We start from the raw sequence: 15437 nt of genomic DNA on the forward strand, positions 1-15437 counted from the left end.
AATGGATGTGAATTGTTGTGCCAGCAGCGTTCAATTATCTCAGCAGCCAAGTCGCCACCCAGAGGACAGGGATCATCTCCACATGTCACTTCCAATGACAAGTTTGCACCAGTCAACATCTGTTTTGAATGCTTCCTACACAGAAATGGTGAACTGTAACCTCTTCATGCTGGTCGTCTGACAAGGCTTTTGCTTTTCCATAGTGACCTTTGAAATGTCGTACTAAGAAAGACATCAGGAGGTGATTGTCACAACAGACACTCAAAATTGAACCAGAGGTTTCTGGAACAGTTCCCTAGAAAGTGGCAGATATTCACCTTGGACTTGTAAATGTTGGCAGTTATGTAGTAAGATAATGATTTTTATCTTCATCTTTGTGGGACATGGTCTAGTGACCTAGTTTTGAGAAGGTGTCCTTTGACCTAGGATAGTTACCCTTTGACCCTGAAACCTGGTTACCATGGTACTGCCCAGCTTGTGTTCTATATCTGCCTATCCATTTTATCCATCTTCTGTGTGCTTTGAATTGTGCATAGTTTGTAACAAGCCAAGAACGTTGTCTGTCCACATACATTAAAACAGACTTTGTCCTCTACTATTTTGACCTGTCATGATTTTTAAACGGAACCACTTGTAGATGCTGTATGTAAGTTCAGTTAGATAGATTCCATAACAGGAAGAAGTTGATCAATCTCCATGTTCAGTCTATCTGTAATACTGCTATGCCCTGCACCAAGCAACTTTCCTTTACTCTGAGGTATTTGGCCCTATTGTATCTCCCCTCAAATTCCAGTGAATGCATGGTACTGTGTCGGTACTTTGGGTTTCTGGCTTACTGACTCCGCAGTTAGAGCAGCCTGTCTTACTACATACAGTGAAGGCTCACTAAATGGCTTGATTGTCGTGCTTATCTCTCCAAGTGTGGGGTCTCTGTTGGTAGGATATAGTTGTGATGTGAAACATAACTCTTCTGATATGTTATAATCTGTGCTGTTACTGTGTTCTCTAAATCATCTCTGCAGCCTTCAGGGTGGTCTAATGTTTTGGTTTGGAAATATAATGTCTTGTTTATAGAAACATCCCCAGGCTTTGTTTTTCAGCTTTTAATGATTTGTTTTAACTTGCGGAACGGAGGCAAGCCTTAGCTCTTTTTATTGGTATATCCCCAGGCACTTTTGAAACAAAGGAAACCTTAAAGCCACCCTGGATCAAAAGACTAGCAGACAGACAAGTCATTTTGTAGAGGGAATGAATTATTCACGTTTGATTTAGTAACTTGTTGTTATGGCTACAATATCCATGTATGTGGAGGTTCATGCTTTTTTTGTTGGATATGTTGTTCTTTGCTACAGTAATACAGATTTGTAACAAGAAATAAACACAATAGCCTCAACGTAATATGGAGATAAAAGGACTTTATTGCATATATATACATTGGTGAATCATGTGGATAAGTTGCACCTGTCCAGTTAGATGTCACCTTAATGCATACAGACATGTACAGGTATGTTCTTTGATTGGCAATAATCTGCAGTTCCTGATTCTGACAGCAGGAGGCCTCATGACTCAATGATGTCCAGGACAGTCTTTCGTTGAGTCTTAAAATGTAAAAACATCCTTTTTTTACCTGGAAGACAATTATCATGTCTAGAAATTGATATATTGTAAATCAACATTTTGGATGGTTGATGGAATCAGATCGTGATTCTATTCCTAAGATTTGATTATTGTGTTGAATATTGATTACTGTAAAGTTATTCAACAATACATGATTTTATGCGGGGGTTATAAAGGTAGGTTTTACCACAATATAAGCAGGTGTAACAACCATAATGATTATCCATTTCCAGGCTTAAATGTTGGTTGCACTGCTCTTTGACCCCTGAATATTACGCACCCATCGCATACCTTGCACGTATGTAGCTACAAGGGCTCAACCTGCGTCTCCGAAGGATTACCTTTGTGGTCCTGTTTGGGTTACAAGGTGGCTTAGGCCCACCCGCATAATCTACTGTTGAGCTACACCAGGATCTAGAAGCTGGCAGGGGATTATGAGACTTAGATTCAGGGATTACTGACGTTGGGCATGCTGTATAACAAAGAAACTATTCACTTTTATTCTCGGTTCTTGGGATATGGAAACATCGTAATGAATTACTGAAGTCAGAGCGTGGGTGGGTTTGGCAAATTCCGGACCAATCGGTTTGAAATGTATCATTTATGAGAAGATAAAGACAAATTGCAGCACATGATTCTTCCTGTGCTTCCAATTTGTTTGAAGGCCAGTATGTGGTTTAGGGAACAGTTTACAAGAAAGGTCTTAGATGGTTGGAGTTTGTTGAAGAGTACAGGTAACTCTGGAAACAAATGTACTCCTGAACTCATTACTTAGCTGTATCTGTGTAGCAATAGGCTCCGCCCCTGGCATTTTGGTTATGTCCCTTTCATGTACTGTTTTCTGATTTTTACCATCATGTTCTGATTGCTCTTGTTTTCTACGAAATTCGCCAGCCTGGAAATGACAGTAGTAAAATCTAAATACAGACACGCTATGGAGGCAAGGGTGTTCCAAGAAAGATGCTGTTTTATCTTGGATATCATACGAGCCTTTAGGTGCCTATAGTATAAATCTTGAGCCATATATACCATGAATTTGTTGTATATATAGCTTTGTAACATTAGAACAGTTTCAGAGCATATGACTCTTTGGTATATTTATAGATGTACTACAAGGTGTAGGCGTGTGTGCGTGTGTGTGTGCGTGTAACGTTTCTATGTCTTAAGAAACTCTTTCCGGCTCTGTAGGTGAAAATACCAAAATCCTTTCAATCTGAGAAAAACATAACTTCAGAAAAAGTTTCATCTCTTGAACATTTGCATATACAGAGAAGTGGTACCAAATCTCAATTGAGTCAGTAAAAAATAAATGGTTAATACTTTGCTGAATACCAAATGGAAGACAAGAAAAAGAAAGAAAGGAAAAAAAAACAGTAGGTATGACAGTTAAGTTTATGTTGAAGAAGACCTGAAACAGTATATAGCATTCCTCTGGCCAAGCTTGATCTATGTGTGTAGAGGCTTATCTTTCAGAGAAGAAAGTGTTTAGTGACTGTAGTGCAAACAGTGCGTACAGTCTATGCACACAGCCGGCGGTCGCTGCCCCGTTTCGTGTCAGTCATGTTAAATTGTGCGCCCAGAAAAAAAAGGTGGTAGAGATCATCGCATAACTTCTGCTGCAACGATACGACACGCTGGCAACGGGGTATGTTGGCACCTGATTGTTTGGCGCCACGTATAACAAACAGTTCGTTAGTTGAAGTCTACATGTCGTTAATTGTAGTGAAGGTGTTGAAGTTTGAGCATGTCTCTGGTCTCTTTTAGCGGCTGAAGTATGATGGATGTCGTCTGTCAACAGGCAGTCAGATCTGTCCGCTTGTGTAGTGCCTCTACAAGAGGACTCTGTTTGGGCGGCAATGACTGTACACATTGTCGCCGGCTTTCTTCTTCCTGACGCGTACAGGGGCCCCGTTCCATACCAATGCAAAATTTATTCTGGCAGGCATTAGTTTATGAGTGTGGGGGGCGAGCATGAGCATGCCTCCACCACGAGATCTCGTACCCAACGGTAATTTGTTACCCCTTCCTGTCACATGCACGTCCGCACTTCACCTTCTCCCCTGGAGACTAATCTTTATGTTTGGTCGATATTTTCCTCGCTTGTTTGGCTGTTATCGTCAGTTTGCCCTTGCTTGCCTCTCCTGGCATCCCCGGCCTGACCTGCCCAATCATTCATCGCACTTGTCGCTGGAGTGAATTGTTCGGGCACTCCAGCTCCATCCTGGATGCTAATCTGGGTGTTTAGGTGGCATATCTTAAAGGAAATCTGTGAGTTTCTTCCACGCACGTGAAGTGTTTACACCATATTCACTCCGGCCAGTGGGCAACAGGACCCACATGCTGACCCGCTAAATTGATTTTGTGAGTATTGTCCGCTGCGTTTACATCCGCTGTTCTCAAGCAAGTGTCCATTCAGCTCAGCCCCTATAGAGCGTCAGCCGGCCGGAACATTGACATAGGCAAATTGCTTTTAAGGGCCTTGTGTATGTGTATGCCCGCTTTGTTTTGCGGATAATCGGATTGTGATCAGCAGGAAATCTGCGGTCAGATTTGTCTCCAGAGGTTTCTTTCTGACAGCTCGGATTGAGGGATTTGACCAGTCCATCATTCTTTCGCTAAATCAGGCCAAAATAAGTTAGGTTTTTCAAACAAATAGTGCAGTGTTGTAACATGGCGAAGGCTGACAGAGAGGACCGCCGAAGTGCCACACCTTTAGCGCTAGCAGAAACACCTGGTGGAAAGCCTTTCCCAAAGGAGAAGGTATTTTAAGATCTGTGTGTTTAGTCCTCGCATTAGTTCTTTAGTGATTGTTTATGTTACATATGTTATACCGTTTTAACTAGAAAGCCGTGTCTGGCTTAGTACTAACAGAATTTTTTCTGTTGGGGGCCTTCAGAGCTATAGGCAGGGGTTTTACCTGCCTTAACCACCTTGCCTATAGCCCCCCCCCCCCACATACACACCTGTATTACCTTTCACTGTAGGTCTAGTGAATGAGTGTGTATGGAGATACTCGTACTTGGTGAGTGGAAAATGCCACTGTCATTGATTTTTGTAGTCATTATCTCCATTCATTGATAAATATCTTTGCATCGTTCTTGTGTATCATTTATTCAATTTTGCCCCTGCCCCAGTCCTTTCTTGTATCTCCCTGACCATAATAATTGCATCATGCCACCGCTGTGTGTACAGTAGGAAACATCAAGGCTTGTGGCGATGTGTTCACCTCTGATACGGACCCAGTTTGTTTGATGAATGATAACTTTGTATTGATTTGTTGGTGGGCAGAAATGAAACTTTATTAACATCACAAGTAGACCTTGTGACATTTTCCTCAAACATATATTTCCACTCGTATATCATATGCAAACTATGTCTGATAGGTTTAGAACTGTTACATGGTTACTTCATAAGTGCTTGCCTTGTTTGCAACTTTATGCTGAAAACGGCTTCACCTCCCCTCTATGGTAAGCAGACTCTTAAAATCATATATGTTGCCATAGACCCAATAGTTGTAGACCACACATACTCCATAACAACCCTTACATTCAGCATAGAAGTATGACTCTATGAGTGCCTCAAACAGTCTGGCTATTGCACTGTACAGCCCTTCAGTACCATTAGAAGGACAAGTGTATGGAGGTTAGCAGGATATTGTTCTTGTAGCAGTTACAGTTCACAGGTTCATAGTAGAAGGAGAGTATGGAGGTTAACAGGGTATTGTTCTATACCAGTTTTAAAACCAAGGTTCAGAGAGAAGCATCCTGTCTTGTATGATCGAGTAACGTAATGCGAGGGCACTCAAATTGCTTCGAGCCCTCTGTACAGCGGAAGAGAGGGTGGTCTCAATGCCTTTATGTTGAGGTTTTATTCCTGTTGCTAAGTTATGGTAACGCACCTGTCTTTGTTATCATTCAAAGAGACCCAAACAATTACTTCATGTTGCTGACAGAGCGAATCAGTAGTATACAATTTCATCTAATCTAAGGGGCAGAGCTTCTTATATCTCTCCATTTGGCCTTAAGGTGCTTTATAGTCCAGAGGGGGCATTAGTGAAGTCAAGTAAGAAACTCCTTAAACTTTCGCTTTTGTTTTCACTGTCGTATCCCTGCAATCATGACATGTTTGTCTTTCAAACCTTGTAACAAATTGAAATCCTGGTCCTTTTCTTGTCTTATTATCTCTGTGAAGGTGATCAGTGACCTTTTACAGGGGTACTGTTTTTGTCTACATGTTTGTGTGTTCACAGCTATAACTCAAGATCCTTGTGATGAATTGGTTTGAATTTTGGCATGTTGGTAGTTATTGCCGTTAAAATGCTCGGACACGAGCCAACGCCGATGATGATGATGAAACATAGTGAGTTTAGGCACCATAGACCCTCAGCCATGATGACGGGACTAGGCAAAGGTTGTTCATTCTGCAAAAGTGATGTAATGGAATATGATGAATAGTAAAGATGCATCATGCTGGCGTCTGCCTTTTTCACTGAAGGGTTATAGAAGGGCTTTACTATGTAATTAACAGGACACCAATGGCTTCCTCCAGTGCCTTCCTTGTGTTAAGGTTTGTGATAAATGAAGGTTTGGTTCATCTATCTTCTGATGATGGCCCTGCATCTGTCTAGTGCAGCCAACCATACAGGAGCAGTTTACATGCCACATCTGTCCTGTCCAGTCTCCTGGTCAGTCTGTAGTGTCCGCAGTCAGGACAGGAGGGACGTGGCTGGATGGTGCTTGGGTCAAACTTGTTTTCCTACTTTAAAGCTGGTTTGTTGGTGAGCTGTTGCTATCAGAGTCATGACAGACTTTCCAGATTAACAATTCATAGCCAGATAAGATTTGAGCTGCTACATACATGATATCGCATGTTTTAGCATCCCTAATGCACAAACATTATTTCCACAGGGGATGTCTTGTATATGGGAATGCATAATCTTCTTTGCAAGGGAAGAAATGTTTGAGAAACATCTAAGTCTCCATTTCTAACATGCCGTTCTTGTGCCGTTATCTGCAGATGCGCTCATCGTACCACGGGAAGACTGACGACGAAAACACGAGACCAGAGGGAACAAACGCCAACGGACCTTCACAGAGGGCCAGTTCTCGCGACCGTCTAAGCGACGTAAGTAGTCAACCCGTGTCTTACCAATGTTGTGATGTACATTGTGTTCAAAGTATCAAAGCGGTAAGTCTTATATTGTAATTTTGTAGAACTAAAGAATATTCTTGAAGCATGGCTCATGAGGCATTCTGATTCTCAATGAGTCAGAGTTAAGATTGTACAGCAGAGCAGTAAGGGTTCTTATGAATTTCAAAGTTGTACATGTTGTTACCAGCTACCCTTCTCATTTGAAGTCGTGACTGGAATCTTTCATCAATTGGGAGGGTCTACGTGGGGGAATCTTGGCAACTTTTTATTGTAAATTTAGGAGCGCTGGCAGCACTTGACGGTACATTCGGGAGGTCCAGCGGTGTTTAATGGTAAACTAAATTGTAAAATGTTTTAGAAAATGCTTTACAAAAATTGGCTGCAAACACTGACACAACTGTATGCTCTGCTCTGACTTTTCGCCAATCTGGCATTTGACTTCGTGATAGGAATAGTTTGTAAATCATGCTTAAACTTAAAGGAATCTATTACAGTTTTTCCAACAATGCTTAACGTTGAAGTTGAGTGGGCTGGCTACGATTAATAGTGAATCAAAACAGCTCGCTATATGTCTCACAGAAAAAAAGCGTGCAGACTTTTGGTAGGATGATCAACAATAGAGATGTACAGTAGGTTTGTTTTGGTTCCGGACTATTTTTGTCCTGCCCTTTTATCTCCCCTAGGAGCAAACATAGACAGTCTGTACTAGTGACCCAAACCCTGACCCCTGAAACCTTTTTTGTTGAACTGGAAATAGTTGTGTCATCGGAAGGTCATGGGTTTCGAACCCCTGACCCCTGTGACATTTGTTAAAGGCAGGACTACCTTTGATGTGATGATGTTGTGAAGTTCTTGGCCAGGCCTTGGTTGGGCGGCTGTGTTGCAATTCATTCCACCTCTTCCTACCGCCTAACTCTGCAACCAATACAAATGTCGTACTGAAGACTACCATAGCATGGAGAAGGTTTACATTTATATGCTGCGAATATGTAAATATAAAATTCAAGCAATCCCGATCATAATCATTCTTAATCTTCACTTGAAAGTTAATCTGTGTTGGTAGAGGTCATTCTGATTCAAATAAACGATAATGATATACTTATATCCTAACAGCCCACTGATCCCTTAACAAATATTCTTTAACTCCAAGTCCTTGAACTTAAAGTATTACCGGTAGCTTTATAGGAGAACATTCAGAGAACATTTGCAATTGACACACCTACACGGAAATCAAAGATCAATGCAGTTCTATGAATAGAGTCTTGGTATTTAAGTAGATTTGAACTGTTTCCACATACATCCCCACAAATGTGCCACCAAAGCAGAAGGAAAACTTGACCTTTATATAGCAGTAAATGTATGTTTTATAAAGTGCAACAAATGTTACCCCATAGCTTGATTAATGGGTACCAAATCTCGCTGCTGATGCCACAATCTGTTGAGCAGCGGCTGTAACAAGATTTAAGTCTGCTTCTGGTGGAAGGAAACAGTAGGTAAGACGGTCACGGTTTACCTTGATTTCCAGTGTGACAAGTCTGAATGCTAAAGTGAATGCCTGACTAGGTGCAGTCTGACAGATGCTTCCTTATCAACAGGCTATCCAGGCATGTTGGCTGAGATCTTTTGATACTTAATGGTCCATGTCAAATCTGAGATGTCCTGTTCCTTCAGATAGAAATTGAATTAGCAGTGATGTGCACATTAGAAGGCAGTTCAATGGTTTTTATGGCCGCCGAGAGATCAAAGAAAGGGGAAGTCGGGCTCTTGTTTGAACCATCAAATTAGGGTGGTACATTTACAGTTGACATTTGGGACTGTATCAATTGATATTTACTGTTCCACGTTGAATGTACAAAATGTAGGGTATGTGCAGTTATGGCAAGTGCAAATTTGTTTTTATGGCTCCAAGGAAATGTTAGTGGAATGGAACTGACAGCAGTGTTACATACTTTAAGAAATCCAATAGTCAAAGGTTTAGTTTGAAAAAAAAAAGTGTTTTCAGAAACCATAGGTTGACGGTTGGGCCTACTCCATGAGTAAAGGGGGGTGTATGACGATATGCACAACTAAGGGAAATCTACTGGAATGGAAGGAAAGAAAAGAAAAGAAAGTACATAACTCAAAACACAGAATGTGCACTTTTGTGGAAATGCTAGGCACTTCCCCTGCCAGTGGAGGGTGAAAAGCCTGGCCTGATGCCTGGAAACCCAGGCTTGCACAGGAGCACTTCTTTGTGACCTGTAATTGTCCGTGTCAAATCCAATCTTCATGCATAGTAGAAAGACACATTGTTGGGTGCACAAGGAATGAAATCAAGGAATTTCAGGACTTCCTGCTTTGTACTTCATTAGAATGCAATGCAGGTATCGTTATATATGGAACTGAGTAAGATCAAGATCGTATAAATGCAATAATCGATTCTAGTTTTCTTTAAAATGTATCAGACTTTGTATACAACTGCTTTGAAGGCATGGGAAAAGTTTGTTGAAGAATTCTTTGTTGACAAGCCATCAGGGTAGAAGTCTGAATTTGGAAGAAACCATGGGATGGAATTTGGCAAAAGAGTATATTGTTAAATGCTACTTCAGAGGGAGATTTTACCAGTCTCAAAGTTTAACAACAAGTCTAGTCGAGATGATTGGATGAAGCTATTCCAGGAAAAAGTGAAGTCGGGGTAAAATGTTATGAAAAGGAAACGTAGAGTAAAGATTTACGAATGGGAGAAGTCTCTTTACCAATTTGAAAAATGAAGGTTTGTAAAGAAAAGATGTGGGTGGGAAGTTTTTGTCAGACTGTAGTCTTGCCCCCTATTCTGTTTTTTCTGTCACTTAGACCATTGAATCTACAACCTTCTGTATCTACCGTGAAAATAGCTGGTCCATGCTGGAACCTCCTCATTGCTGATAAATCGTCTCCTACAAAAGTTGAATCAATCACGTCAGTGATAAAGAAGGATGTAGAAACAGCCACAAATGACAGTTTCCACAAGTGGCCAGATGCCCCATTCTCCTGGGCAAACGTCCACCACTCCCCACCTTCACACCTCCTTAGATGGTTTACCGACTGGAACCAGATTTTTGGGCCTTATATGTCTTCCCTCTTGCCAACAAATGGGAAAGGGGACAAAGAGGATGGCAATTACTCAAGTTCTCGTTTCAGTGATTTTTAACAGTTGTCCAATATGATAAAGCAACTGGAGGGAAACTGTATCAGCTACTGTAAAAGACTAGGAAAAGGGACAGAACAACATATCTCAGGTTTTTTTCTAGAAAAATTAAACAAGAGGGAGCACACACAGGCAAGGGAGTGAATTCTATGTATTTATGGAAGAATTGATCGCTGAGTGAAGGCAGTCTGCTGGGGATTAAGCTAAAATCTTGATTCGACAAGGGGGTGCTGGGCTGAAACAAGAGGGTGCAGCGCCCCTCTTTCCCAATTTAGATGAACCCCTGTATCTGCTTCAGCTCTTTTCTAATGTGCACTTGGCACTGTGACAGGAACAGAACTTACCACTGCCTAGATTTCTTTGTAAAATTGTGAGACTTTTAGCAAGTTGAAGATATTGTATTTGAAATGGACTGATAGCAGAATAGCAGTACCGGTAACAGCGACAAAAGTATGTTTGAAAAACAAATGTTAACATTGCGGTCTCCTCTCTAATGATTTCAGCAGTAACTAGCAATGTAGATCCCTGACCTTGAATAACACCCCTTCAAAATCTTCAATCTGATTCACATGTATGAACACATTCATTTATTTATAAAAGTCAAGTTTTGCAAAAAAGGGAGCCGCATCTGCTAAATTTCACTTCCTGACTTCATCATATTCTTTCCCACTAGTCCTGCTTGATAAAAACCCAGATCAAATCAGGTGGGATTAAAAAGCCCCCCTCCCCTCTTCTGTCTGTAATCCCAGAGCATGAAAATCGCATTAGTGAGCAGAGTGTTGGGCGTGAAATCTTGATTTCTTTGGCAGAAGATGGATTCTTCTCAAGCAGTATGTGGGAGGTACAAAATACAATGTACTTGTGGCCCTGACAGTATCACTAAGATTTGAGTACTGTAAATGCAGAAATGTTTGCAGGGATTTAATTTTGGGGTAGGGAGAAAGTGGAGTGTTCGCAGTGGTTTTGAGTTCACGTTTGAAACAATAGTAGCGGTACGTCACACAGTGGATTAAATGGTTTTAAGTTCGTTGTAAAGAGTTTGGTTCGAAAATCGCAAACATCAAACCACCACAAAAATTTCTGCATTTACAGTAAGTATATTGAGTCCTTCCATGCAATTGTACCAAATTTTAGATTTCGGCGTCGTGCAATTTTTCATTGGACAATAAAGCCATTCCCATCTCAAACATGTAACGTTAGCAGATGATATGAAACAGTACTAAAAATAATGATTATTTAATTTGATAAATATGAATTGGACAAGTTCTCGTAACACATTGCTTCCATTGTACATGTAAATGTCATGGATATTTCTTTTCAGAAGCAGAAGTATTTTTGTCTAAGTTGTGATGATTGATTTTAATGTCCTTTCCTTCCAGGCGAGCACCCATTCTAGCTCAGGAAGAGGGTATATGGTAAGTGCTATTTTCTTCTTTCCTGTAGTTAGTGTTACTGTGATGGCTGGGACTTCCCGTGGGGAATTACCTTTTTTCCTTTCAACTTTTGGTAAAAGCTTTCAAACTGCTGTGAAAAATGTTTGTTTTTTGTCTTCATACATATAGGTGTGTTTGGTTTAGTCACATGAAAAACTAGAGTTCCACAACTCTACACTTATGCAAAATGATGTTAACCTTTACAACTAATGTGTTGTGAAGATTGCTCATTGATTACGCAAATAAGATTCTCTTTTGCATAAATTACATTTAGTTGATCATCTTCTCCATGCATATAACAGAAGTTGTCAAAAATACGAAAGTCTTATCTAACAAAGAAGGCTATGGTAACAATTTCTTCATCATGCAGTAAAGTTATGTTTTACACTAACTGGCAAGGTCAAGGATGCGTTTTGCTATTCTAAGTGCTAGCCATGGCATGCCACGTACATAAGTCAAAGTTGCACACTGCCTTAGGGAGAAACATAGTTTGGTTATTGAAAGCCAAAAGTAGATCTAAAGCACTTCTTTGCTGTGCATCAATACTTGCCATACAAATGTATCTCTCCTGACCGATTGTGGAGATGGCATGCCCGCGCATGTATCCCGAATTATTACCTGTACGACAGTTACTGCAGGCCCTCCAGGGCTAATAGCAGCCTGGAAGTGATTTAGCAACATTAGCGCTAGCTGCAGGGTGATAACCTTCCCGGCCAGTATGACCAGCGGGGGAATAGAAGGTCTCCAGGAATATATCTCCCCGAAAATGTAACTGGACGTTTGGAGATCAGCGAGCGACTCCTGGCCGGACTTAATATGCTACCGGACATTAGTTTGCATCAGATCAGTCTGTGAGGGCTGTGATCTTGAAGGCCAGTATTGATGATTTGGGAGAGGGCCAGCCCAGAGGTGCTTTACTCTGCCCATAGATTCAGCCCCTCGGAAATAGAACTGGACACGGAAGATGGGAAACAGCCCTCGTGGGTGCTGTTGGCGTCCCCAAAGCCATTTGATGGCATTAGCCCTCGGATTACAGGTCCTGACCTTCAAGTTCATGACTGCTGATTCCTGGCTTTGTCAATGAGAGGTCATTTCGGAGGTTCTCATCTGCATGAATGAAACTGGACGTTGAAGATCCTGGCAGATCCCCATGATGGCCATTGCAGCTTGCTGACCATTATCTTACATTAGCCAGCCTTTGGGGTCGTGACCTATGTAATCCAAGATGGCTGACAAAACTGGAGGTAAAAAGGTCAGTGAAAGGTCACATAATATACCTCAAAATGCTCCTTTCTGGCAAGGATTTGTGTCTTCTGTCTTAGAGTGTCTGATCCAACCACTTCTGTTATGGTGAGCTTGAATTTTCTACATGAGTTGTTTTATGAATATTGACCATTTATTATCAGTGCAGTGCTCCCAAAGGCTATGAGAGTGGTCCCATTTGAACAACTTGGTTGGAGGGATCAGTAGTTACAGCCCTTATATACATAAAGCTCTCTGGTGAGCTGTTCTCCTTGGCCTATTAGCCATAAAGTGCCTTGTGATTAAGCCTTTTTATGGCCTTCTACTACTTCAGTACTTGCTCAAGGGATTGCTGTGAAATCCCGGGGCTGTATTGTAAAGGTATCATATTTCAGTTGAGAGTCTTACATCTCTAGCCATGCAAATGTACCGAGTTAAATTGTGAACAAGTACACATTCAGGTTCCAATGAGTCAGGCATCTTCTCTTACTGAGCCTGAGGATATGGCTCTGTACACTATAGTTAATGTTGTGGTAGGTATACAATGTATGTAAGGTTTCTACCTTGAGAAATACGGAATGAATTTCCCATGTCAACTTTCCTTTTACAAAAAGGCAGCATAAAGTTGTTCAACAGTGTGTAGGGATCCAGCCCTTGCCTATATTATAATGTTTTTATCAGTCAATAATTGTCACAGCAACCGGTCTTTCAGCACCTAAACTGTCCATGGCATTGTGATCAGTACAGATATTAATGTCTATGAAACAGGTACCGAGTTAGGGTCCTTTCTTTCCTGTACTGTTCTGTATTTTTCAAAATGTGCACTGAAAGTAGATCCTGTTCAGGATGTACAAAGTAATCAATGATTGGATTCCCAGATGAGGCATTTTCCAGATTCCCCATTTGAGGCACTTTGTTAGGGAAGATTATTGAAGGTCCAAGATGGATTTTTATGACCCCCGCATGAGGCATGAACAGATATGGCCGCCATAAAATGCAGTGTGAAACCTCCTAGCTTGATTTATAAAGGCCCTATGGGATCCCTCAGCCTTTTGTAGAGGGTAGAAATATGGCACAGTTAGGTATGTTCTTAGCCCCGGGTTGTCAGTTCTGTCATTAGACAAGCGCATAACTGTTGAGCTGAAAGATCTCTTAACCAGTACTTGAGAATTTGCAACCAACCTTCATAAGTTTCAACTTTTATAAGTTAAAAGGGTACAGGGTGCGAAATACCCGGTTGCGCACTTGCGCAGCGCAACAATATTTTGGTTGGCGCAACTTATCTCTTAACCCAGGTTGCGCGATGCGCTACCTAAATTTTGGGCCGGAGAAATCAATTTTGCGGCAATTACTTGGACGAAGTAGAAAATAATTGGACTAAGGAAGCTCACACACCCGTGTGGTGTGCACACACACTCTCTCTCAGTCTCGTAAATTTTCAAACCAAACATATAAATCGACCCCCAACTAAACAAGTTAATAAAGTTACCGATACTTTTTCACTCGTTTGCATCCATAGTCAACCTGTTTTATTGTGCCTGGAACGCAAAATTCGTCGGAAAGAGAGCGCGGCTTAGCGCTCGGCTCTTGTCCGCCATGTTGAATTCATCGACTCTCGCTGAATATCGCGTGATTACGCGAGAGTAATGACGTGTAATCTGCAGTACCGGCAACTACTGGTAGAGGGCAGTGTTTGAGTTGCTGTGCATTTTATGGGCGAAATGTTGCTAGTGCTTTTTTGGGGGCAAAATTAAAAATTACAGAAGTGGAGATGGAGCCACTTTACTAATAATAAGCTGGGATTTAAAGATTCTTTACTTTGCAACAATGATTATAGAATAAACAATGTTGTGACAGTGAGATAAAAACTTGACAATGACATAGACTATTGCATATATTTTATGATTATCATACATGTACATCATTAATAACTCACCTGTGAATTTTTTAATAAAAAATATAGGTGATTTTATTCCGGGGGTACTTTTATTAGACTTTGAAAATAGGCCCAGTAGCAACTTTTATGTAAGGGATGAGAATAATGTACAGGTACAAGTCCTATTGCAGTGTAGCTATTGCAGTGTAACTCTTGCTAGAGCAGAAAAAGCAAAAAGTCTATGGGTGTTGAAAAAAGGATTTATTTGTACTAAAAAAATAGCCGTGCCGTGTCACATGAATTGTATTAATTTGTTTGTTGTGGGTTGTGGTGTGTTATTTACATTGTATATCATTGAATTTTATTTTGAAACAAAAACACATTTAAGCACTAGTTATATTGTTAAAGGCTATGTAATACTATGTACTTACAAAATATAATTTCAAGAAATCAGTGAATTTTAGGTGGGGCAACCAGGGTGCGAAATACTTTTTTGAGCCAGGTTGCCCGGTGGGCAACCTGGGGGAAAAGCTAGGTTGCACATCAAAATTTCAGGTTGCCCCACCTACATTCACCATTTGCCGTGACATAAAAAATGACATCTTTCGGGAGCGATGTACTGGGATTTTCGAAAAAATTGGGCATAGGTTCCCCGGCTGGCCCCTATCCGGGGGCCACGGTGCCTCAAGTTCAACAAGTTGAAAAATACACAATGGTATTTTTTTTACTTGGAATAAGGCAAGTAATGATTCACATAACCTTGAATGATAAGTAAATAGATAACTCTAAAACTTATCTATTCACTAACATCCTGGAAAGTAATAAATTTGAAAAAAATATTCATGCAAACTTACATACTGTCAGAAGTAAACACCAAAACAGTATAGTATTTCAAATTAGTTTTGTATATTTTTTTACAACAACAACAATACAACAACAATACAACAACAAT

The 15437-nt window shown here is 40.8% G+C and overlaps 1 protein-coding gene across 18 annotated transcripts in view; it reads left to right on the forward strand.

Moving 5' to 3' along the window:
- Positions 1-15437, forward strand: part of LOC136441901 (autism susceptibility gene 2 protein homolog) — a 227259-nt gene that overhangs the window by 94058 nt on the left and 117764 nt on the right. For 16 of the 18 annotated variants that reach the window (XM_066438456.1, XM_066438480.1, XM_066438472.1 and 13 more), the window contains 2 exons: positions 6634-6741; positions 11314-11349. In XM_066438456.1, coding sequence (XP_066294553.1) covers positions 6634-6741; positions 11314-11349 — 144 coding nt within the window. Of the gene's footprint in view, positions 1-3148; positions 3263-3974; positions 4378-6633; positions 6742-11313; positions 11350-15437 lie in introns of those variants that run through there. The other 2 variants (XM_066438554.1, XM_066438513.1) reach the window with 2 other exon arrangements.

This window comes from Branchiostoma lanceolatum, chromosome 1 (assembly GCF_035083965.1).
Source record: "Branchiostoma lanceolatum isolate klBraLanc5 chromosome 1, klBraLanc5.hap2, whole genome shotgun sequence".
NCBI classification, from domain to species: Eukaryota; Metazoa; Chordata; class Leptocardii; order Amphioxiformes; family Branchiostomatidae; genus Branchiostoma; species Branchiostoma lanceolatum.